Here is a 26775-nt window from a genome sequence, read left to right on the forward strand (position 1 = left end):
TGGCCATACAGGACAAGAAAACTAGAGTGCACATATAAAAATGTTATATGTTAGCCTTTCAAATCTAATGCAGTCCTTATTCTTTTTGTGATAGTACCTGAAAGTGGCACAATCAATGACTCCTTGTCTAGAAATCAGAAAGGTAGTATGTGGAAAAGAGTTAACAGGATAGGCCTGACTGCTCTTCTTGGGAAGTTCTTCTTACAAGACCCTTCCCTGACTTGTGGGAACTTGGATTTTGGGAGGGGTCTCAACACCCTTAACCAGTGTGAGTGGTCTACTGTACCTAAATGGTTTGTAAAACAATGTGGTTTATGATGAATACCCACTTTTCTTCTGGGAGTTGGGAAATTTGGTACATGCCAGGCAGAAGGTGCCTGCCTGCTTTATCAACCCCTCATAAGAACCCTAGATATTGAATCTCTAATTGATTAATCTGGTAAACATTTTCAGCATGTTGTCAGAACTTGTCCTGTATGACACCAGTGGGAGTGACTTGAAAGCTTGCACCTGGTCTTCTCTGGCCTTTTCTCCATACCCTTTTTTCCTTTGCTCATTATGCTCCATATCTTTTCTATGTAATAAGTGACAGCCATAGTTATGACTGTATTCTGAGTCCTAGCAAATCATAGAACCTATAGGTTATAGTGGGGACATCTCAACAGAGATGGAATTTTAGTTCCTGTTAGAAAATATATTCCTTTGTTGAGGAATATAGGAATAGGAAATAGACATAACAGCTTAAACAAGAAGATACTAATATGTTATAATATTGTAACCTGCATAAAGTCAGCATTTTGAATGCTAAGGAAACTTAAAATATTCAGGATTCTATTTATTTTAATTGTCTCAAATATATTTGTTCGAAGGGACCATACATGTTTAGAGCTTTTTCTCTTTGAAGACAAGCAACAAAAATAAAGATATACACAGTCTTGTATACTGACTGACTGTCACTGTGTATTTCTTTAATAGGTGGTTACAAAGGTTTAAATGAAGAAGTAATTACAGGCTCTGGAAAGAGTAAGTTTTACTTTAGATAAGGTATTTGATTTTTATAGTGAGTATTGTTTTCCCCCTCGATTTTAAAAAACATTTGTCTTTTTTTGGTTTGATTCCTTTTAAGATTCTTGGAAGTCAGAAGCTGAAGGAGGAGAAAGTGGTGACACTCAAGGTATATTAATTTTTGTGTGAGCCACATAAATGTATATTACATTTTAATACAAATGCAGAATATTTAAAGAGATAACTTTAAAAAGTTTGAAGTAAAAACTTTAATGGTAAACATTGGGAGCTTTTTTTGTAATTTTATTTATTTACTTTTGGCCGTGCTGGGTCTTCGTTGCTAACAGGCATTTCTCTAGTTGCAACCTTCTCATTGTGGTGGCTTTTCTTGTTGCAGAGCATGGGCTCTGAGGGGCACAGGCTTCAGCAGTTGTGATACATAGGCTCAGTAGTTGCAGATCCTGGGCTCTAGAGCACAGGCTGTGCATGGGCTTAGTTGCTCTGTGGCATGTGAGATTTTCCTGGGGCAGGGATTGAACTCGTGTTTCCTGCATTGGCAGGTAGATTCTTTACCAGTGAGCCACCAGGGAAGCCCTGGAATTTGCATGGTGTTTTAAATTTGAGTTTGTTGGGTTTTGTCTGTTTTCTCTCTTATTTTTATTCTAGTCCTTATAATGTAAATTTTCTTTTAAATTCTAAGGGCCAAAAGTGACCTACATACCACCTCCTCCACCTGAAGATGAGGACTCCATCTTTGCACATTATCAGACAGGCATAAACTTTGACAAATATGATACTATTCTTGTAGAAGTATCTGGACATGATCCACCACCAGCAATTCTGGTCAGTGTAATAATTGTTTCTCTGATGACTGTGAGGCAAACTTTGTTTTTTAAAACTTTTGTGCATTTCTTTAAGTTGATGTTAAAGAATACAAAAATTTCATCTTTGGTATTTAATGTCTTAGGCTGGAAATTTAGAATCATATCTAACATCTACATTAGAATTAATTGCTGTGTTGAAAGGAAGAGTACGATATTCCCCCCGCCCCCCTTCAAACTAGGATGGACACTTGATTTAAATTTACTAAAAAGTATACTTTTCCTAAAGAGTCAATATTTCTGCTTTCTACATATGTGAGAAAGTGCATCTTAGGGGAGTGATTTTCTAAGGAGTGGGAGAGCCCAGAGTTCCCTGGTGATAATGAACCATTTTTATTGATCACAGTTATTTGTATCTCACAGGTTTTAAGGGGGCTGAAAAAGTTTTTAGAGCCATTGTCTATATGGAATATTCCTTAATTCTATCAAGTAATTGCATAGAGGTTCTAGATATTACTTTTGAATGGGGGCATATGTATTATATAAAGTAGAATTAACAACTTGAAACTAATTCAAATGGAATATGTTTATGGAATGACTAGTGTATGATACATGGAATTTAACCACTGCCCCCTGATTTTTTTTTAGACTTTTGAAGAAGCTAATCTTTGCCAGACACTGAATAACAACATTGCTAAAGCTGGTTATACTAAGCTTACTCCTGTGCAAAAATACAGTATTCCTATTATACTAGGAGGACGAGATTTGATGGCTTGTGCTCAGACGGGCTCTGGAAAGACTGTAAGTCACTTCTCTACATATATTTTGCCCAGTATTCAAACTGTCACTTTTTGAACTTTGGTTCTTCCCAAGTAGATGATTTTAGTGAACTGTCATAAATACTCATGTTTTTGCCTCTGATTTCTGGTTTTATTGAGGTTTGTGTACTTTTGAAAAAGAATTTTAAACTATTTCTAGAGTAGTGTTTTGCAGTTCATAGATGTTTAATCTCTAAGTGTATTCAGCTCCTTCTGTGAGACATAATATTTAAAACAAAAAAACTGAGAGTCAAAGCACCAAAGGTTATAAGACCTTTGATTATAAGAGCAAGGGAAAAAATAATTTATGTAATGTAAAGTTTTTCCCATCACTTCATGGCTTCCCTGGTAGCTCAGACGGTAAAGCATCTGCCTACAATGCAGGAGACCCAGGTTCGATCCCTGGGTCGGGAAGATCCCCTGGAGAAGGAAATGGCAACCCACTCCAGTATTCTTTCTTGGAAAAGCCCATGGACTGAGGAGCCTGGTAGGCTACAGTCCATGTGGGGCCGCAGAGTCAGACACGACTGACTGACTTCACTTTTACTTTCACTTTTCATGGCAAATAGATGGGAAACAAAAAATGGAAACAGTGACAGATTTTATTTTCTTGGGCTCCAAAATCACTGTGGATGGTGACTGTGGCCACGAAATTAAAAGACACTTCCTCCTTGGAAGAAAAGCTATAACCTAGACAGCATATTAAAAAGCAGAAATTTACCACTTTGCTTACAAAGGTCCTTATAGTCAAAGCTAAGGTTTTTTTCCAATAGTCATGTATGGATGTGAGAGCCTTAAAGAAGGCTGAAAGCCAAAAAATTGATGCTTTCAAATTGTGGTGCTGGAGGAGGCGCTTGAGAGTCCCTTGGATAGCACGGAGATCAAAGCAATCAATCTTAAAAGAAATTAGCCCTGAATATGCACTGGAAGGACTGATGCTGAAGCGCCAATACTTTGGCTACCTGACGCGAAGAGCCACTTCATTGGAAAAGACCCTGATACTGGGAAAGATTGAGGCAGGAGGAGAAGGGGGCAGCAGAGGATGAGATGGTTGGATGGCATCACCAACTCAATGGACATGAGTTTGAGCAAACTCTGGGAGATAGTAAAGCAGCCTGACGTACTGCAGTCTGTGGGGTCAAAAAGAGTTGGACACTACTTAGCAACTAACAACAACAGTGTAATAGCTGATACAGTTTTGGAGTCAAGAGAATGAGAAATAGCTGTATGTACTGTTGTTGTCTATGTACTGTACCTGGTCCTTAGTATGAAGTGACCTCTGGTTATGCTAACTCTAAAAGAACTCTGATGGGACCAAGTTGGTCTTAGGACTAAACTGTGAGATTTATGAATTAAATAGGGTTCCATGAGATAAGCATTAAAGACTGTCATTTCCAGGATCACAGTCTTGCTTCATACTCTGTTAGTCTTAAAAATCCTCCATAGTCGAGTTGAAAGGAAAATAAGTGAAAATAAGCTGTGCAATATAGTAGCTAATGTGTGACTTAAATGTGGTTTTGGAGGTAGATTTTAGTGTCTTATTTAATAAGAAAACTGTAGCACAAAGTTTTTCTTGCCATATATAACTTTTATAAGGGTGATATGTTTAGTAATCCAAATGAATGCTTTCCCAATTTTTGCTCTGCTTTGTGGACCACTTTTGTCATGGATTCTGATTTTATTTCTACCTCAAAAGGAATCATTTAGAATAAATGCTACATTCCTCATTAACCTCTCAAAATAATGTTTGTTTATTTAGAATCTTTGGTTGTGCTTTTTTTTAAAAAACACAAAAGATAGTTTCATAAGGTAGATTAACTTTATCAAACATTTTATATTGTATAATACGAGTACGACGACCAAAATGTTAGAAACTCATTGAAATAAAAATTATTTCCCTTTCTCATTTTAAATTTATCAAAAAGATTAAAGAAGAAGCTAAAGGATATAAAGACATGAGGAATAGGTTGCCATAGGGAAAAGGATGATGCCATATAAATTTGTAAGTTACGCAATTTAACTTCTAGGCAGCTTTTCTCTTGCCAATTTTGGCTCATATGATGCGTGATGGAATAACTGCCAGTCGTTTTAAAGAACTGCAGGAACCAGAGTGTATTATTGTAGCACCAACTCGAGAGTTGATCAATCAGATCTATTTGGAAGCCAGAAAATTTTCTTTTGGGTAAGTATATCTGGAATGCCACTCACAAACAAGTTTTTCTTTAGAGAATTATTGTATTTATTTTGGGAAGAACTCAGTACATGAGTAAGAATGCAGTCATATAATTTAACTTGGTGTTACTTGACTGAAGTTGACTTTTTCATAATCTTGTTTATAGAATCTATTTTTTAAAAAACGTGCTTATTAAAAATTAGATGATCATAGAAGTAGAACAATAAGACAGTGTACGTATTCATGTGCTTTCTGGTAGTTTTTAAGTATATGTTTAAAAATGAGTTTATGGTGTTCCTAATAATTTTCTGTCCTTTAACATATAACTTCATAAAATGGATAACTGCTTATTTAACAATCAGGCCTAATTTTTAATGACTGTAAGATTGTCCATGTGTTTGTATTTTATTTCTCTATTTGGGAGATTTAAGTTGTTTCTAATTTGGTGCTACTATAAATAAAAGCAGTTCTTGCTTTAATGAACAGCTTGCTTATAAACTTTTTCTACTTTTATGTTTTAAGTATTTTATTAGAGTAGGTTTTTATAGGTTTAATGTTAAAGAATATCAAGTTATTTTAAAGCTTGCATTCTACCAGCAGTATTTGAAAATGCCAACTACACTATACACTTTGCCACTATTTGATATTGTATTAGTTATCTGTTGCTGCTTACCTTAAAACCTAGTTGCTCAAAACAATACATATTATTATCTTACAGTTTCTGAGGGTTAAGAATTGAGGAACAGTTTAGCTGGGTGTTTCTGGCTTGGCATCTCATGAGGTTGCAGACAAGATGTCATCTAGAATTACAGTCATCTGGCTTTATTGGATCTCTCTGTAAGAATGGTTGTTTCTAGGAAATGACAGCTGGCTTCACTTAGATTGAAGGGGTCAGTGAGAAAGAGCAAGGAGGAGGTTTCTGTGACTTTTGTAAGAAGTTGCAGTCACTTTTGCCGTATTCTTTTCGTTACTAAGCAGGTCACTAAGTCTAGCTCATACTCAGGACTGGCTATATAATTTGCGAGAACTAGCCCCAAATGAAAATACAAGGTCCTTTGTTAAAAAATTATGATGAATTTTAAAGCAGCAAATAGAATATTAAACCAAGCTCAGGTCTTTTTTAAGCATAGGACTCTGTGTGACTGCACAGGTTATATACCTGTGAAGCCAGCCTTGCACACATCTTTGGAGGAAGGGAGCTAAGATCTATACTTAAAGGAAGACATATTGAAGAATTTGTGTATGTATTTTATTTTATTTTATTTTTTTTTTGTGTGTATGTATTTTAAAATCACTACAGCTATCTTCATGTTTTCATTTATTTGGTTACTGAGAGGTTGAATTACTTTTTGAACGCTTTGTACATTTTCCCTGTGAATTATCCATTTCCCTGTGAATTATACCAATTATCTGTTGGTATACTAGTGTTTTTCTGTACAATTCTTGAGAGCTTTCTATCTAGAACCTTCACCTTTTATTTTGTATAAATCAGTTTATTTGAAATTAGAGGAGAAAAACTAAAGTTATTAAAATTCCTTTAACATTAAGCTTGACAGATCTTTTGTAAGAAGTAGATGTACCCTGCTTATACCAGTGTTTATTTCTTACTGACCCCCATGTACTGTGTTACTGTTCGAGCTTTTAAATCAAGTAAAAGATAAAAGTTTTCTTTGTTAAAAAAACAATAATGATATTTCAGATAATATGTATGCACAAAATGTGTATTAGTATGTGGATATTTGTTGGAACATTTTTGTGGCAAAAACTGAGAAGTATCTAACTGTCTATCTTTAATTCTCCTTTTCAAAGTTTACACACCATTACCAGTTTTATGTGAAATAGTATAGAAAGAGCTGGTGCACATGTATGCACTTTAATTCCCCTCTCAACAAATCTTAGCATACTAAGCTTGGTTGCCACCCTTTTTTAAAAAAAAAAAAAGGTATATGTTGGAGCTAACACTTACTATAGAACTGTGCTCCTCTTTATAGATGTTCAGTGTTCTTTTTATGGAAGGCCTATAATTCTGTTTTTTATTGTTAGACAATTAGATAGTTTTCAGTCTTTTGATACTGAAAATCATGTTAGCAGTGAATATATTACACAGTCATCTTTACCCATTTGTGGGGACATATCTAAAGGGAAAATTCCTATATGTGAATTTATTGGGAAAAATAAGTTTTAAAATTTTAATAGAGACTAAAATTGTGAAAGGGATCATATCAGTTTATCCCCCTGAGTGCCAATTTCCCTACACTGGCTGACATGGCATTATCACATTTGAGGAAAAATTTTGTTAGACTTCATTTGTTTTGCTTTTTTGCTTTTAAAAGTAATATTGAACTGAAGTGTTTAAAAACCATTTGTATTTTTAATGAACCATTTGTTCATATTGTTGGCCTGTTGTGTGGGTGTTGGTTGTGTTTATCATTGTTTTTGAAGAGCCCTATCGGACAGGTTGCAAATATTTTTTTCCCGCAGCTTTTCAACTTTCTGGGAAGAATTGTAAAAGAATGTTGAATATATTAGCTTTTTCTTTATGGATTTCATTTTACATCTCATTAAAAATAAATGACTAATTTTCAAGCAACTAGAAAATGACATTTATTTTTATTGTCAATAGGACTTGTGTAAGAGCAGTTGTCGTATATGGGGGAACCCAGTTGGGGCATTCAATTCGACAAATAGTACAAGGCTGTAATATATTATGTGCTACTCCTGGGAGACTGATGGATATCATAGGCAAAGAAAAGGTAGGTTCTAGAGGGATAACAAAGTTGTGAGGTTGACTAGTAATTGTTTTGTTTGAGAAAGAGAGAAACTTGTGTAAAGACATACACGTTCATTACAGCACCATTTGTATATTAGGCTCCCATGTGATTCCTTGAATGCTTTCTTATATAAATCTTAATACAAATAGGTAAATAGTATTTTCCATTTTATACTTGGGAAAACAAACTTTTAGTGAGATTGTGTAATTTATTTTAATCTCTAAGTTAGCTCTAGTAAGTGATAGGGTTAGAATCTGGATCTGATTACAGAATCCATATCCTAGACCCACTACACTGGGAGAAAAATGAAATCAGTGCTTTTTTCTAGTTTCATGTATGTCTTGAGGAAATCATTTTTTTTTCCTGGAAGAAAACCTTTGTGGCATCAGTAATTTTGTCTCCTGTTTTAAGTGTGAGAGTGATATTATCTTGGATTGTTAAGTTTCTGTCTTTGGAGAGAGATTTTAGGGCTATTTATTTTCAATATTCATATACCACATTATTACATCTCTGTATCAGTATTTTCAGTTCACTTTCATGACCCTGCTTTGCTTTTTTAAGACTGTTCTCTAAAGGGATTATTAAAAATATGCTCTTTCTGCAAAAAGGAATTTTTCTTAGGGTACTTATTAAGAGTATCCAGATAAATTCACCTTGATTTCCCACTAAACATCTTCCATGGGGGTAACAAAATCACTTGTTTTCTTTTTGCAAATCTTCTGTTTTTAGCACTAAGTATTCATGATAGGTAAGAAAAGTTTCCCAGTTGTTCCTGAGTGATTAGAGAATTGGGGATTTATTAAGGGTTTAAAGGAGTTAGAAATAAATTTGTCAGTTATAGGCCATTTGATAATGTCATGCTATTAAGAAATTTTATTTCTTACATTAAATAGCCTGACTTTATCAGATAATATAGTCTATATATGTGCTGTCCAATACAGTAGTCAGTAGCTACATGTGGATATTTACATTTTAACTGATATATAATTAAAAATTCGTTCTTCAGGCACACTAACTACATTTCAAGTGCTTAATAGCTTCATATGGCTACTGGCTAATAGTGAAGGTACAGAATTTTTAAGTAATTACAGGAAGGTCTATTGTATAATACTGATCTAAATGTTTTGGTTTCTTTCAGTTTTATGAAATGTTTTATAACATAAGACAAAATTGAGAACTGAAATGAACACTAATACTATTAACCTAACCATAACAGTGGTCTCATCATTGTATGCATTGATTTCTAATCTTCATCTTTGAGAATATATTAATAGTTAGACTTGATGAGAATATTTTCATTTACTATATCAACTACTATACTAACTAGTATGCATTCTCTGCTCTAACCCTTGAAAATATCCTAAAAGATTGGTCTCAGACAAGTCAAATACTTAGTTTTGGATGAAGCTGATCGCATGCTGGATATGGGTTTTGGACCAGAGATGAAAAAGTTAATTTCCTGCCCAGGAATGCCATCAAAGGAACAGCGTCAGACCCTTATGTTCAGTGCAACTTTTCCAGAAGAAATTCAAAGGTAAATTTTTTCTTCTTAGAAGTAGCTGCTATGTACTAAAATGCTTTTATAGCAGGAGAAACAATTGGAATATCTTATTCTTGAGAGATTTATTTTTTTAAAAAAATTAGGATTATAACATAGATAGTTTAAAAGTAAAAGTATTTCTAAAAAGTTTACTTTATTTTTTGTTGTTTCTTTCCTTAATTCCTGGCTTTGCATTAGCATCGCATTTTATTAGAGTGTATGTGGTTGTGTGAGTGAGAAAATGAAAGCACGTAGCACTTAGCTAGGACTTAGTAAGTGCTTACTAAATGAAATTATTTTTATGGTGGTGCCCCCTCTTTGACCCCAAATTATAGAGCTTGGGAGAATTGCACTTGTGTTAGAAATTTATGTACTAATTGTTGACAGATATTTGAGTATCATATATACACTGTGTGGTCTGTGAGTTCTGAGGTTAGCATGACATATTCCTGCTAGAATGGTGGCTCTTCTTTCTCCCTGCTAATCCCTTGGCAACAGGGAACCTGAAGTACTCATACAGTAGCTCTAGCTTATACAGTTCAGTAAAACTCCTTCTGTTTTCTCTGGTGGAACTGTTCGCTCTTTGGGAAGCAAAACCTCTAACACTTGTAGTCAGTGCAGTAAGCACAATTTCCCATGTGGGTCACTGGGAGTGATGGTAAATGGGCCATCTAGCTTGTATCCCTTGGTTCCCAGACCCACATACTCCGTAAAGACCTTTGGTTCCTACTGAATGATTGCTTTACTATCTGCTTTTAAATGTTACAAATTGCCTATTATTCTGTCTGAAGTCCATTTTTCGCATTCTGCGTATTCCCTGAACCATTGTAGCATCCATGTCCTTGGCTTGCATTTCTACCTGTATGCTCTCCCAAACTTATTACCTGTAATTTTTTGATTGAAGTATAGTTGACTTAAAATATTATATTAATTTCAAGTGTACAACTTAGTAATTTAATATTTTATAGAATATATTCCATACAAAGTTATAAAATGTTAAGTATGTTCCTTATGCTGTACATTCTGTCTTTGTAACTTACTTATTTTATACCTAGTAGTTTGTAACTCAATCCTCTTCACATCTTTTACTACTCTCCTAGCCCCTCCCTTTTGGTGACCATTGGTTTATTCTCAATATCTGAGTCTGTTTGTGTTGTTATATTTGTTCCTCTGTTTTATTTTTTAGATTCCACTTATAAGTGAAAACATACAGTATTTGCTTTTTTCTGACTTATTTTACTAAGTATAATTACCTCCAGATTCATCCATGTTATTGAAGATGGCAAAATTTCATTATTTTCTATGGCTGAGTCATATTCCATTGTGTGTGTGTGTGTACATCTTCTTTATCCATTCATCTGTTGATGGAAACTTAGGTTGTTTTCATATCTTGTCTATTGTAAATAATGCTGCTGTGAACACTGGGATACATGTATCTTTTCATTTTAGTGATTTCATTTTCTTCAGATATCTAACTCAATAGTGGAATTGCTTCCTATGGTAGTTTTATTTTGAATTTTTTGAAAAATGCTCGTCTGTTTTCTGTAGCAGCTGCGCCAATTTACACTCCCACCGTCAGTCCTGTTGTGTTTTCTGTAGCGGCTATACTGCTTTACACGCCCCCCATCAGTGCATGTGGTTCTCTTTCCTCCACATCTTGCCAACCCTTGTTATTTCTTGTCTTTTTGATAATAGCCATTCTGACAGGTGTGCAGTGATAACACATTGTAGTTTTGATTTGCATTTCCCTGATGATTCGTGTTATTGAGCATCTTTTCATGTGCCTATTGGCCATCTGTATGCCTTCTTTGGGAAAATGTCTATTCAGGACATCTGCCCATTTAAAAAAATTGGATTGTTCGTCTTACGTTATGAAAGGAATCATGAAGAAACCCAAAGACAGTGTACTGATTGGGAGAAGATACTTGTAATCAGTATGTTCAGTGAGAGGTTAATATTCAAAATACATGAAGAACTTGTATAAGTTAATATCAGAAAACAAACAGCCTGATTATTACCTGTATACTTAATCTCTCTCCTCAGCTTCAGACTTCTAGATTTACCTCTTCAGGATTATTTTTCCTCTTAGGTGAATTACCAGTAACTCATGTTCATCAGGTACAAAATTGAACCTCTTCTTCAACTCCCTCTTTTTTTTCTTTCCAGTTTTCCTTGTTGGCATTGAGGTCTTTCGAAACCCAAGTCGTTTGAAGCATGTTGATTCCTCCCTCATATTCCTCTAACTCTGCCCTTCAAAAGTATTCAACTTGGCGGTTGTCTCTAAAATATTGCAAATTTGTTAGTTTCTTCTCTATTTACCACCTTATTTTAGGTCCTTTTCAGTTCTCCTCTGTTCATTGATAGTAGCTTTCTAATATGTCTATAGTTTGACTTTTGTTCTGGTAAAATTGCAAAACTAAGTCTGATCTTTATCGCCATTTATTTAAAATAAATTCTCCCACGTCTTTCCATTTCCACAGACTAACCAACTTTTAAATGCTTTTATACATGACAATTTTTGCCTCATTTGCCACTTTATTCCTTGGAATAATGTTTTTCTGGCTTATTTAAGAGTATTTCCTATTGGCTACGCAAGCCAAAGTCTGCTCCTCTTCATTATTTATCCTTATTTCTTCTTTCCTTCTGCATAGAGTGCTTTTCCTTAGTCATCACTATTTCATGTTCTTGCTTGCTGCTTCCTTAGATCAGGCTTTAAACTTGAAAACTCTTAATAGACATCATTTCATCCATTTCCTGCCAGTCTTGTAAAGGAACCCTCTATCTTGTGAAAGAAACTATTTAAAACACTTTTCAGTTTTCTTGTAATATAGTAAGGTTCAATTGATGTTAACTGTTGTAGCACTAGCTTACTATAGTAAAGCATTGAATAATTAAAATATGTAAATATTAAACTAATAAAATATTTTTAAATTATAGTAATTGCTTTTATATAGCTATATTTATGCTGTTTGATATGAGCAACACAGGCAGAGACTATCATATTCATCTTGATACACACAGTACCTTACACCACATATGCCTCACATGAGGCACTCATTATATATTTTAATGAGTGTAAAGGATGATTGATAATTAAGAATTTCAGATAATGTCAAGATTTGTGCCTGGGTGAAAGGGTTCTTGACTCTAGAAGTAGTGTATCAACAAGAAGTTTTTCTTTTATGGTAAGAGAGCAGATGAAGAAAAAGAAGCAGCAGTGATTTATTAAGATTCTAGATGTGCGGAGTTTGAACTATTTTCTTGATATGCTAGGAGATGACTAGAAAGTGAGATTGCTATGTAGGAGAGAGGAGGATGCTCCATGACCTCCTCTCTTTCCATCCCAAACTTGCTCTGTAATGGCAGTTCCCCTTCCCCCCACCCCATGTTTCTGTGATCTAAAGCAGGGCTTCTTCATTATGTGTTGTCTGAGTTGTGTGTGTGTCAAGATGCTGATACCCTCAAACTTTGGGGAGAGCATCTGCAGCTTGGTGTGGCCTAGCCCCTAGTCTGTTTACCTGGTCTCATTTTTTTCACCAGTTATGCTCTACAGATATTATCATTTTCTATGTTTGTCATGATGTGAAAAGCATTGACTTTTTGACTTAAGATCTGGTTTGCTCAGAATATTATACTTCATTTGGAGTATACTAATTTAACAGCTAATATTTTCAGGAAACAACTCTTATAAATAACATATATGAAGGCAATGAATGAAGACCAGAATTTTTGCTGTAGGTTTGCATTTTAATCTTTAAAAAAGTCCTGCTTGTTGTAGTCTGATAGTTTTTAGCATACTTTTTATTATTGTTGTATACACATTTTATATAGTTTCATGTGGTCAGGACATCCACTTGAAATTACTTACCTATCATTTGACAGACTTTTTCATTTGTAATAAGTGTTTTGCAAAATCCTAACATTTTACAATGATATTTGAAAGTAATACTTGGATGATGTAATATCTACCATCTCTTATTATGACTGTTATAATCTGGCTTATAAATGTTATAATCTGGCTTATAAATGTTGAAGTAACACTTGCAGGAATTCAGTGAATATTATTAGTATTAATGGAAGAGAATAAGTTAAGGAATACTCTTTTGTCTTTCAAGGTTGGCTGGGGAGTTTTTAAAGTCGAATTATTTGTTTGTTGCTGTTGGCCAAGTGGGTGGAGCATGTAGAGATGTTCAGCAGACCATTCTTCAAGTTGGCCAGTACTCAAAAAGAGAAAAACTTGTTGAAATTCTACGAAACATAGGTATCTTATGTTGATTATCTTTTGTCATGATTTTGATTTTTACAAAAATTACTTTTAGAAATGACTTTAAGCATTATTTGGCATGAGTTAAATAAGTTTTCACTGTTTCTTCTTCCTCTAAAGTTCTTTTTCTTATGATTTGATTTTCTGGTAAATTATATAGCAGTATAGTCCTTTCCTCTCCATAAATGTTAAAAAAAATAGGAAGAGTTTGAGACTTTCACAATTCTTGACCAAAAGCTATTACAGCAGAAGTATATATGTTCTTGTTTTAGAAAATAGAAAGGATTAGTAATGTATCTTTACATCAAGCTCTATTTGCTCCACTAAAAGTAAGATCTTTGTTGTATTTCTAATTCCCAGTTTTTGCGCTCTAAGGCTTTTTGTATTCATATATTCAAAGAATTTTGGAGCTAGAAGGGACTTTAATGGTCTAATTCTATTCCTTACGATGTTAATAAGAAACTCTATCCCTCCCTTGAAAAAAGCCAGTTTTTATGGAAAGTTGTATTTCTTTGTTTGATTGAGATAGCTTTAGTTTGTGCCTGGAAATAAAATTTCATAATATGGCCATTTTAATATTTTTTTGTTGCCTCACAGGCTAAATGTATTATATGGAGCCTTTCTCCTCATCCTCCATTTTAAGTATCTGTTTCAATTTGAAGTCAGTGTTAGGAATGGGGAATAAAAAGGCAGCTGTCTAATTTCCAACAATAAGAAAAAATTGATTTAGATATGCTTTTAAAAGTCTTCTAGTCTTCAGTTTTTTCTGAATTTTATATAAAAACAACTTTTAAAAACCAAATATTCATCTTGAGTTTGAGAAATGTTATTAGTTTTACTTCATGATATGTTTCATAGCATGTGCTGTTGCATGCAAAATAAAAATAATAATTGCTGTGGGCCATATAGTATTCTGATTGTTTTACATGTGTTCACTCATTTAATTCTCAAAACAACCTTCTGAGAGTAGGGTTTGTTATCCTCATTTTAAGGTTGAGGGCACTGAAATACAGAGATGTCAAATAACTTGCCCAGTATAAATTGAAGTTCCAAATGCAACAGGAGATAAGTAATACATGGTTTTGCTGAAGTTAGAGCACATTTCTAGTATCATTGTCTTAAGACTTTTTATATATGAAGTTATGGAATTAAGTTTGAGAATAATTCTGCTGAAGATAGTGTTTCAAAAGTGCTGATTTCCCTTTGGGAAACCTTTGAGGTCAGCATGTAAGCACTGGTGGTATCAGTTCAGTTCAGTTCAGTCGCTCAGTCGTGTCTGACTCTTTGCGACCCCATGAATTGCAGCATGCCAGGCCTCTCTGTCCATCAACAACTCCTGGAGTCTACCCAAACCCTATATTATTTGAAAGGTTAAATGTTTTGTAGTTCATAATTTATTATTCTTGGTTTCTTTTTACTTTGCATAGAAATGTTATGCTGTATATCGCATTTTACATATTTTTGTTCATTTAAATTTATCTCTTTTTCTAATCATTAACTGAAATCTGGTAGCTTTCCTCTTCTGCTTTTAAAATGTATAGGTTTGATTATTTCATAGTAGTATACCAACTGCCTTTTTCATAATTTTAAATGAACAGGTCTCAAAGATTTTATTGAGTTCATTAATTACAAAGGGAACTAATAAGATGTTATAGCCAGTTCAGAGGAGAATTCAAAGAACACACTTATGTGTAGGATATCAGGAAGACTAAGATGAATTTATAAATAAATGCAAAATTGATCAATATCCACAAAGTGTAATAATCTGTTAAATTTGAGGGAAGATTTTCATTTGTATTTTTATCGATACGAATCATTTGCATTGCTCTCAGTTGCAGTAGAGGTATAAAACAAAGGTAGTAGAAGGTACAGACAATCTTGAAGGGTATGCTAGTCAGTATCAGCTTTGCTCATTTCAGAGTCTTCAACAGTTTTTTCTGACAACCTGTATTCCCACATAGTCACAATAATCTCAGATTATTCTTGATCACAAGAAAGGCTGGTCTCATTATGTTTGGCCTATTTTCATAGGTGCAGCAAGACTGTTCCATAACAAAGGCCTCTTTGAGTTTGTTTTGCAACTCTAGAACCATACAATATTGAACAACTTTGAAAGTCACAAAATTAACTTCTAAATAGTTTTCATAAGAAATCTGAGATTGAAGTTGTAAAGGTCTCTGAAGAATAGGAAACTAAGTCTAAGATACTTTTCATATACCATTTGCAGTACCTAGAAGTTTAAGTGAATTCCTCTCTTCTAAATTTCCCCAGATTTTTAATGTAATTGATTCTTGTTTCATTGAATCTGTCAGCAGATTCCATCTGCTTTTGGACTATAAACAGTTCTAGAAATTATCCTCAATCCAGTGATCTTTGCAAGTTGTCAGAATGTCAGTTTACAGCCTTCTACCTTGAAGTATCAATAGTTTGAAGTGCCTGAAACAGTCCTTTCCCACAAGACTTGGAGTCTGTTCTTCACTGATGATAGAAACTCTCTGGTTTATAGAAAGTCTTTGGACAAGCATCAAAACAAAACAAACTGTCTGTAGTTGACAGAGAATGATTGTGGTTTAGTTATTAGTGATCATTGTTAAATACGGAAGATCTGACGAAGGCTGAAAATAATAATGCTACAAACAAAAAAATTTGGTTGTATGGGGCAGTGTACCTCCAAGCCTCTGAGATATACAGAAAACCTGTTTAGAGTTGTTTCAGAAGTGTTTTGGTCAGTGTTTCTCCTGAAGTTTAAAAAAAAAATCTTATGAACAGCAAGGGAATTTACATAATTCTAGGGACTTCTCATAAACAGTTTTGAAATGTATGAATGACATTTTACCTATGCATTTCAACCCAGGGAAAGCTTAATGTTTTCTGAGACAACAGTTCTTACCACACAGCTCTTAAAAGTGATAACATACTATACAAGCTTAATTATTTTTAGCCTCTCTTTTTATTTTATATGGTGAAATAAAAAGCCTGTCTTTTCCCTGGGGTTCTCTGAGAAATCTCAGAAGTAGTTTAGGTGGATTTCTTCTTCTAAATTTATAGTCTGATCTTAAGACAAAATCAAAAGTTGTCAGAAGAGAGTTGAACATTCTACTAGTGTAAGATTATAGGTAGTAATTTAATTGAAGTGACAAAGCATTTAAAAATAAGAGTAGAAGGTAAAGTGATTATAAAGAACAATAGCTGTTACATAAAGGTCTTTTTCTCTTTAAACAACAAAAGAATCTCTGCTATATAGGCTGATTATAAGGAAGAGAAAGAAGAACTTTTCATATTTTAAGTAAAGGCATTGAACAGTAAATCAGGAAATAGTTCCATGCAAATTGATTGAATTTGTTAAACTTTTAACACATTTCATCCTTTTTTTTTTTTTTTTTGACTTTCCCCCGTGGCTCAGTGGTAAAGAATCAGCCTGCAGTGTAGGATACACAGGAGACGTGGGTTCGAACTTTAGGTAGATGCCCCCTGGAGGAGAGCATGGCAGCCCACTCCAGTCTTCTTGCCTGGAGAATCCCATGGACAGAGGAGCCTGGTGGGCTACAGTCCGTGGTGTTGCAAAGAGTCGGACACCACTGAAGTGACTTAACATAAGCATATAGCTTTTTTTTTTTAAGACTCACATATTATAAACTGGTATAAATTCAGTTTCCAAGTTTTATCTTTCATTGTGCATTTTTCATATTCTGGAGCAAACTGACACTTTAGGACAAAATGAATCCTTCTCAGGGTCCCTGAGACTCTCTCAAGGAGTCTGTGAGGTAAAAACAATTTTTGTTAATTATACTAAAATTATTTTAACATGCAGAATGTTCCAGTAAATATTTAGTTTTAGTTTTAGGGTGGTAAATGTTAGTTGTTACAACCCATATAGCTAAAACTCTTTAGGATTGTTGATAATTTTTTGAGTTTAAGAGAGTCATAGACCAAAATTTTTAGAGCTGTAACTTTAGGGAAATTTTACTTTTTCTTTCCTTGAAAAATAAATGCAGAAACAGTTTGTATTTCTTGGTCAATATTACTCCTAGTATAGTCTCGACCACTTACATTAATTATTACTTTTAACCAAAGTTCACTTCTGTTTCATAGAGGAAACTAGAGGCAGGGATGGACAGTTGAGAGATAACCATACAGAGACATTGAGGCTGACTGCCAGAACTCATGAACTTTCTATACTACTTTCTACACCACACATATCCTTTTACACTTAAAGTAGCAAAATTGAGTATCTTCCTTATTATGACTCAAAGATATTGCCTCTCTATAATATATGAAAAATAACAAGTAAATTCTATCCTGTATTCAGTGATTATCAATTTAATTAACTCAGTATAGTCTACTATTTTAACTTAACCTAAAGCCAAAGATCTTGGAAATTATCTTCTAGATGACAGTATGCAAAACAGTAGATAATGTTGAATAGTCAGTTTAGTTGAACACAGATTTACATTTTCATATACTTGAACATTATGGAGAATATTAATTTGATCGGCAGATCTTCATGTATTAAGAAAAACCCAAGTAAAATAAGATATGTTTGTTTTCTACTTAACACTGATAAATTGAAGAAAGGACATGCATATTTTTAAAACCAAAGTTATTAAGTTAGTCTTGTTTATCAAAAGTTTCACTTAATTATGAGAACTTGGAATCTTAAAATATTTCTGCTTAGTTGCTATAGGAAGAGTTTTTAATTTGATATAGTTAGAGTGAGTGCTTAGTTGCTTCAGTTGTGTCCAACTCTCTGTGACCCTATGACCCATGGCCTGCCAGGTTCCTCTGTCCATGGGATTCTCCAGGCAAGAATACTGGAGTGGGTAGCCATTTCCTTCTCCAATAGTTAGAGTATTATGAGTCAGTTTCTATATTTTCTGGGAATTTTAGATTTCTGGAATTTTTAGAATCCTAGTTTTTAGAATTATGGATTTCTATAAATGCTCTAATTTATCTGTGTAAACCAATCAGAATTGAGCTCCTTTAAGAGACTTTATGTTTGTTAATACTTGTCCATAGAATATTAACATAATGATTATGTATAGTGGTAGATAAACCTCTTTCTGAATTATAGATACATAAAGAGCTGATAGCGTTAGTTCTTTCGCTTAAGCCATAGGTCAAGAATGTACACAGAAATACAAAAAATTGCAATTTGGCTACCAGAGCTAGAATTCTTTTTAGATTCTTAATTAATTTTAGTTCACAATAGACTAATAGACTAAATAAGCTGACAAGATGAATTCTGTATTATTTTTCACCTCACAGAATAAGTAATTATAATTCATTAATCCATTTACAAAGATCACAAAATGGTCTGACATAAAACTAAATTTTCATTATCTCTGCCACTGAAGGGATATAGCTTATTACCTGAGCTAGAAAAAAATCAGAAATTTTTAGTAGAGGAAAAAATAGAGAAAGTGTCAGCAGAGTTAAATTTTTATTACCATTTTGGGATTCACACTGGGAAACCAGGAAAAGATGAGATCAAGGCTTTAAGCTGCATAGTAGTATTATGTACCTGACTGTATCAAATGAATCAGTTCTGGCATTGGGCATCTTGATGGATGATCTCCAAAACTGTTGAAAGATAATTTTTGATAAAATATAAAATCATTACTCATTAATAAAATGACTATGTCTCAAGGATATAACTCATTTATTACTGTAGGAATCAGTAATCTCTTGATTTCCTACCTGGTTGTCTGATATCTGAGATTAAATATCACCTCTAAAACCTTCCTTTCTTGCAGTCCTACTATCTCACTTAGGAAGTTCCATCCAGTATCTTGCCTGCAGAATTCCAGGGACAGAGGAGCCTGGTGGGCTATAGTCCATGGGGTCACAAAGAATCAATCGGACACAACTGAGCAACTAACACTGACTCCAGTTGTTCAGACACAAAAATATGAAGCATCTTTGATTTCTTTCTCCAGTGTACATACCTGATCTGTTCTCAGAGTCCTCTTGTTTCTGTCTAGCATCAAACTGTATCAGAACCCATCAGCTGCTAAGTTAAAACAACCATGAGATCTACTTCTTTTCTCCAAACCCAATGGCTTCCCTCCTTGAAGTAAAGATCTTTCAGTGGATTTCAGGGCACTTCATGAAATGGCTTCCATTATCCTTCTCCAAATCCTACTGCTCTCCATTGCTCACCCTATTCTAGCTGCACTTTGCTCATTACTGTTCCCCACACATACCAGACATGGTTCTACCTCATTGCCTTTGTTCTTGATATTCCCTCTGCCTAGAACGTAAAAACCAGATGGGGACTTCTTTTCTGTTTTTGTTTTTTTTTTTTTGAGCACATAAAGAACACCTATACCTTAGAACCTTTATATTTGTTCTTACCTCTGACTTATAATGCTGTTTCCTCAGATATCTGAATAGTTCACTTGTTTAGTAGTAGTATCTGTCCTCAGATGTCGTCTAATTGGAGAGGGTGCATAAACCCATTTGGCCCTTTATTCTGCTAAATTTTTTTCATTTTTAGACTTAATGCATCATATTTGTTATTTACCTCTCCACAGTGAGTGTAGGTGCTTTGTTTTATTTGCTGTGTTTTCAGTATCTAGAATAGATACTGGCATCTACTGGGTACTAAATGTTTGTTGAATAAATGGAGCCAGATGATAGGGACATGAGGGAGTGGGATTATGAAAAGTAACACCTTGTTATTCTACTCAGGCTATAGAGTATTATCTTTCCTCTCTAACATTTTATAGAAAATTTCTTTTGTGTGGAAAAGTCTCTGGCTCATGCTTGAATTTAAACCAGTTAACTATTTTAAGCTAACAAGTAAATATTCTTTAATGTGTTAAGACCCTGGGATAATATATATATATATATAAGATATATCTATATATAAGTATCTTGTACATATATAAGATACTTTGGGGATTAAGGGATTTGAATTGAGATAGTGTTGAAACATAGACTATTGTAGAGTTTGTCAGCCCTGGGTTGAATGCAATTATTACGAATGCCTCTGGCAGTCAAGGTAGAATAAAAGATCTATGACTGTGGGAAGAACAAAGGCATTTATTTATAGAGAGGGAAATAAAGGGCCTGAGCCAAATTTGGAACTGCTAAGAGTTGGCAGGTAGTTATCATTTATCTTTCCCTAAGTCTCTCTCTACTTATTAGTTGGCCTATGAAGGCAAAGGGCAAGCGGTTGGTTTGTTTTTTTTAGTCATAAAGTAGGAAAAAGTCCTTTTCTCTCTATCTTTGACATTCATCCATTCAGGAAGTATTTGAATTGCTCTTACCTATCAGGCCTGAGTCTAGGTGCTGGGAATACCGTGGTAGTTAAGACAGTTTCCTACTCACCCTATGCTTTTTTTTCTTTTCCTAATTTTGTAGTTTGAACGTTTCATTGTCTTGTAGGTGATGAAAGAACTATGGTCTTTGTTGAAACTAAGAAAAAAGCAGATTTTATTGCCACTTTTCTTTGTCAAGAAAAAATATCAACAACAAGTATTCATGGGTGAGTAGATTATTATGATTTCCTAGTAAGGAGGTAACTTCTATTTGTCATTTGTTAAGAAATGTTGGTATATTTAACTAGTAAAAAATCCTGAAATTAGGATCTCAAGATCTAACTATTATTCTTCATCTTTAAGTTTTTATAAGAACCAAGTGGCAAGGATGGGTGAGTTAGAAGTATCTTTAGTTCCTCATCATGATCATCAAGTGATCTCACTTAAAGTCTCTCTGATCCTTAGATCTAGGTGTTTATTCAGCTAAATCTATCCAGTGACTGATATTTTTTTATTGGAGTCCTCGAAAATGTCATATTAACACAACTTCATAGGCACTTTACTAGGAGATCTAAAATATTAATCAGTGAACATGTAGAATTCAGAGATTATACTTTTAAAAAATCAGTAACTTTTGAGAGAGCATTTGATCAAGTAGTTGTGTATTTTTTGTCAAAACTTGAAAGAGTTTATTAGTGGGTAAGATTTGATGTTTGTCATATTTGAGTCTGTATTTTGGCTGTAGGTGTTAGCTGTCACCTTACTTCATCTGCAAATGGGGTTAATCGTCCTACCTCAAAGTATTATTGTGAGAATTAAATGATGACTTAAAAGAAGTTAGCATAATACTTTGTATGTAAGAAGTAGACATTAATGTTAAATGTTGCTTTTTTTTTTTTACTGTTATTAAAAAGAAATCTATCCATTGAACTTTAATGGTTCTCTTTAATAATTTTCTTAAGGGCTGTTCTAATACATGCTTTGTTTTCTTTCAAGTGATCGTGAACAGAGAGAAAGAGAGCAAGCTCTTGGAGATTTCCGCTGTGGAAAGTGCCCCGTTCTTGTTGCTACTTCAGTAGCTGCCCGAGGGCTGGATATTGAAAATGTTCAGCATGTTATTAATTTTGATCTTCCTTCTACCATTGATGAATATGTTCATCGAATTGGGCGTACTGGTCGTTGTGGAAATACTGGCAGAGCTATTTCCTTTTTTGATCTGGAATCAGATAACCACTTAGCACAGCCTCTAGTGAAAGTGCTATCAGATGTAAGTTTTTAATTTTTAAAACTGAATGGATAGTGTTACCTTGTCATTGAAAGTGGACATTTTATATGTATGGATTTTCAGTTCAGTTCAGTTGCTCAGTTGTATCTGACTCTTTGCGACCCCATGGACTGCAATATGCCAAGCTTCCCTGTCCATCACCACCTCCTGGAGCTTACTCAAATTCATGTCCATCGAGTTGATGATGCCATCCAACCATCTCATCCTCTGTCATCCCCTTCTCCTCCTGCCTTCAGTCTTTGCCAGCATCAGGGTCTTTTCCAATGAGTCAGTTCTTTCCATCAGATGGCCAGAGTATTGGAGCTTCAGCGTCAGCATCAGTCCTTCAAATGAATATTCAGGACTGATTTCCTTTAGGGTTGACTGGTTTGATCTCCTTGCAGTCCAAGGGACTCTCAAGAGTCTTCAGCAACACCACAATTCAAAAGCATCAATTCTTCAGCACTCAGTTTTCTTTAAAGTCCAATTTTCACATCCATACATGACTACTAAGGAAACCATAGATTTGAGTAGACAGACCTTTGTTGGCAAAGTAATGTCTCTGCTTTTTAATATGCTGTCTAGATTGGTCATAGCTTTTCTTCCAAGGAGTAAGCATTTTTAAATTTCATGGCTGTAGTCACCATCTGCAGTGATTTTGGAGCCCCCCAAAATAAAGTCTCTCACTGTTTCCATTGTTTCCCCATCTGTTTGCCATGAATTGATGGGACTGGATGCCATGATCTTAGTTTTCTGAATGTTGAGTTTTAAGCCAACTTTTTCACTCTCCTCTTTCACTTTCATCAAGAGGCTCTTTAGTTCTTCTTCACTCTCTGCCATAAGGGTGGTGTCATCTGCATATCTGAGGTTATTGATATTTCTCCCAGCAATCTTGATTCTACCTTGTGCTTCATCCAGCCCAGCATTTCTTATGATGTACTCTGCATATAAGTTAAATAAGCAGGGTGACGATATACAGCCTTGACGTACTCCTTTCCCTGTTTCGAACCAGTCTGTTGTTCCATGTCCAGTTCTAACTGTTGCTTCCTGATCTGAGTACAGGTTTCTCAAGAGATAGATCAGGTGGTCTGGTATTCCCATCTCTTTAAGAATTTTCCACAGTTTGTTGTGATCCACACAGTCAAAGGCTTTGGCATAGTCAGTAAAGCAGAAGTAGATGTTTTTCTGGAACTCTCTTGCATTTTCAAAGGAAAAGTAAACGTGTGAATCTTTCGAGACTTTATGCATGTGGTTATGAAGTTAATTTTTTTTTAAGGCTCAACAGGATGTTCCTGCGTGGTTAGAAGAAATTGCCTTTAGTACATATGGCCCTGGCTTCAGTAGTAGTACAAGAGGAAATGTGTTTGCATCAGTCGATACTAGAAAGGTTAGTTGAGGGGGAAAATTTAGAAATTGGCTTTTAGTTATTTACTCTTTGTAAATGTTGTGCTTAATATTGTGAAGTAACTATAACAATAACTTAAGCCATTATTTTCATGCCTAGAAGATTAATGTTTCTCTAAAAATTTTATGTACATATATAGTTTTGGTCTTAAAGGGGAGGAATTTAAGATTTATGTTCAACCACCTTCCTTTCCCATTTTAAATTCTAATTTGAGATCTTCTGAGATTTTTGTAGTAATTCTTTATTTTTTGAATTCTGACCACATTATTAAGGAAGATAAAATAATAGCAGTGTGGTTGCGTATCTTTTCTATTGTGTCAGTTTCTAGGCAACATAATTTTTATACAGAACAATAGGCATACTAGTCATTAAGTAATTATGCTTATTCATTGAAGTGAAGAGCTTTGTTTTTCCATTTGCCAAAACCTATTGGCTTACATTTTTTCTTGAAATACTCTGTGCAATTTAAACTTCCTACATTGATATGGACCTTTTTTCAAATGGATTAGATTCAATAAGAATGAAATTTTTTGTTTGGGGAAGAAATGATAGAAAGCTTGAGTCCTTGCTATCAGTCTAGGTAGTGTAACTTTAACTAGTGCATAAAATTAAATGTTTGTTTGTTTCTTTCTTTTTTAAGAATTACCATGGCAAGAGCTCTTTGAACATAGCAGGGTTTTCTTCATCACAAGCTCCGAATCCAGTGGATGATGAGTCATGGGATTAAAACGAAAACAACCTGCAAGTTTGTGATACAGTTTTGATGCAGAGAAGAAAGTAGTTTTGATTTTTGATTTTTTAAAACAGAAGTATGAAACCTTGCATCTCCTATCCTTCTGTTCTTACTCCCACCCTTAAGAAAAAATCCTTACTGACTAGTTATGTGAAATGCTAAAAGTTACAGCGTTGCAGTTACTAATACAAATGGTGTTAACCAGAAAGATTAAAGCATTCTAAATGTCTTGCCTATTTCTATTGTATTCTTCAAGGGTTTTAGACATACTTCATGTCTAAATGCCATGTCTCAGTAGAGTGTTTATTGATCCTACAGCAAACAGGATTATAGGATACACTTTTGGTTAAAAATTATTGGGTTCTATTTTTACTTCAAAGGAGCCTTTAAACAATAGTGTGTCACTGAAATGTAATGACATGATTTTCATGATAGAAACAGTGAAAGACAAGCTTTTAAAAGCAGTTTTGATTTTATATCATCAGATATGTGATGAACATGGTTAAATGTTTGCAACGTGAACTCTGTACTCAATGATACAACTGTTTGTATTTATAATATACAGACTTCCCCTTAAAAATAAAGGATGAAACTCTTTCCCCCATAAGTTTTCCAGCAGCACTTTTAATTTTTCTTGTTACAGATTATACTTCTCAACTCTTGTATTTTGAAATTTTGAGTCTCGTGAAACCAATGAAGTGAAAAGTCTTATATAAATTGAATATGTGTAATATACATTAATACATAGATGCAGTAATGAAAATCATTCTTTGAGCTCAAACTGTATCAACAGAAACAGAGTTGTTCACTCTTGCCATAATTAATTTTTTTATATTTTAATATTTAGGGTGAAAACTTTTTTTCACTTACCATTACATATCTTAAACTTACTGTGTCTACATGTACCCCAGTGTTCATCGCAGCACTGTTTACAATAGCCAGGACATGGAAGCAACCTAGATGTCCATCAGCAGACAAATGGATAAGAAAGCTGTGGTACATATACACAATGGAATATTACTCAGCCATTGAAAAGAATACATTTGAATCAGTTCTAATGAGGTGGATGAAACTGGAGCCTATTATACAAAGTGAAGTAAGTCAGAAAGAAAAACACCAATATAGTATATTAATGCATATATATGGAATTTAGAAAGGTGGTAATGATGACCTTATATGCGAGACAGCAAAGGAGACACAGATGTAAAGAACAAACTTTTGGACTCTGTGGGAGAGGGCGAGGGTGGGATGATTTGAGAGAATAGCATTGAAACATGTATATTATCATATGTGAAATAGATTGCCAGTCCAGGTTCAATGCATGTGACAGGGTGCTCAGGGCTGGTGCACTGGGATGACCCTGAGGGATGGGATGGGGAGGGAAATGGGAGGGAAGGTCAGGATGAGGAACACATGTACACCCATGGCTGATTCATGTGACTGTATGGCAAAAACCACCACAATATTGTAAAGTAATTAGCCTCCAATCAAAGTAAATTAAAAAATAATAATTAAAAAGAGGGAAGAAGGGCAAAAAAAAAATTACTGTGTCTAGATTGTAAGAAATTCTTAATCATTAAAAAAATGAACCAAAATATTAAAACAAGGGGGAGACATAAATACAGGGGGACAAAAATAATCAGTTTCAAGTATATGTTGTTATTCACTTAAATATCCAAAGCAGCATTTTCTGAACATGTATATCTTGTTATAGGGATTTGGTTAGTAAATGAGGCATCACAAATTAAAAGAGGAACATTCAACAGATTCTGCTGGGATAACTAGATGCCTACCCCCGTGCCATATTAAAAATCAGCCCTATGTGACATGTAAAAATTACAACTACAAAAAATACAGTTAAATATTGAACCTTTGGCTTGGGAATGAGAGTTGACATTAAGCTCAAAGGACAGAAATCATGAAGGAAGCAATGAATAGATTTGATCACAATAGAATTAGTTGCTTATATAAAAAGGGTAAATAGACAAGGAAAAATACTACTATGAATATAGTAGATTATCAGCATATAGTTATTTATGTATGTGGTTATGTAGGAATACCATTAGACAAATACACAACACACAACTCAAAATGAGAAGTTTAGTTAAAAAGAATAAGCAACAGAAATTCCCTGGGAATCCAGTGGTTAGGATTCCGTGCTTTCACTGCCAAGGACCTGGGTTTGATTCCTGATTGGAGGAACTAAGATCCTGCAATCAAAAAAATAAATAGGATATATTTAACTTAATACTGTTAATCTCACTTCTGGGAAAGGCTAAATGAACATGTTTGCATCGTTAGTTGTTTTGTCTGTCTTTAATTGTCTCTTCCAGTTTTGTTTACAAAGAGAATTTATAGGTCATTTCTTTATTTCCTCAAAGAGCTTCTTGGTCATAGCCTGATTGCCTTGAAAATTTTTGAGTCATGCTTGATTTATCAAATTTACCATCAGAGCATTACTGAAACAAAGGTAAAGAGAAAGTCACACATAATCCTACCATCATAACAAACCAGCTATAAATATCCAAGTGTTCAATTACTTTCCTTATTTCTGAGTATAGATTTGAAAGATTTCTTTAAAGACTATCAAAGTAACAGATACACATATGACTAGAAAGTAAAATTCAGTAGGAGGATTATAATAGAGCAATATCCTGCTGCCTCTCCCTTTCTAAATTGCTATTTCACATCCCACAGTCTACTGACTTTGTGCATGGTA

At 34.3% G+C, this 26775-nt stretch overlaps 1 protein-coding gene and 1 non-coding gene across 44 annotated transcripts in view; both read left to right on the forward strand.

The window, feature by feature from the left end:
* DDX4 (DEAD-box helicase 4) overlaps window positions 1-24660 on the forward strand; it is a 74749-nt gene extending 50089 nt beyond the window's left edge. For 37 of the 43 annotated variants that reach the window (XM_081517823.1, XM_081517820.1, XM_081517840.1 and 34 more), the window contains 12 exons: window positions 976-1023; window positions 1127-1174; window positions 1706-1848; window positions 2475-2627; window positions 4672-4826; window positions 7441-7570; window positions 8956-9122; window positions 13244-13389; window positions 20782-20881; window positions 21651-21921; window positions 23195-23305; window positions 23964-24660. In XM_081517823.1, coding sequence (XP_081373949.1) covers window positions 976-1023; window positions 1127-1174; window positions 1706-1848; window positions 2475-2627; window positions 4672-4826; window positions 7441-7570; window positions 8956-9122; window positions 13244-13389; window positions 20782-20881; window positions 21651-21921; window positions 23195-23305; window positions 23964-24050 — 1559 coding nt within the window. In that variant the 3' untranslated portion in view covers window positions 24051-24660. Of the gene's footprint in view, window positions 1-975; window positions 1024-1126; window positions 1175-1705; window positions 1849-2474; window positions 2628-4671; window positions 4827-7440; window positions 7571-8955; window positions 9123-13243; window positions 13390-20781; window positions 20882-21650; window positions 21922-23194; window positions 23365-23922 lie in introns of all 43 variants that reach the window. The other 6 variants (XM_081517826.1, XM_081517844.1, XM_081517828.1 and 3 more) reach the window with 3 other exon arrangements.
* TRNAC-ACA (transfer RNA cysteine (anticodon ACA)) lies at window positions 2987-3058 on the forward strand. Its single transcript has one exon. It is a non-coding gene; the product is annotated as a tRNA-Cys (tRNA).
* Window positions 24661-26775: the final 2115 nt, after the last annotated feature.

The sequence above is a fragment of the Giraffa tippelskirchi genome, chromosome 8 (genome assembly GCF_054371585.1).
Source record: "Giraffa tippelskirchi isolate mGirTip1 chromosome 8, T2T-mGirTip1v1.2.pri, whole genome shotgun sequence".
Taxonomy (NCBI): domain Eukaryota; kingdom Metazoa; phylum Chordata; class Mammalia; order Artiodactyla; family Giraffidae; genus Giraffa; species Giraffa tippelskirchi.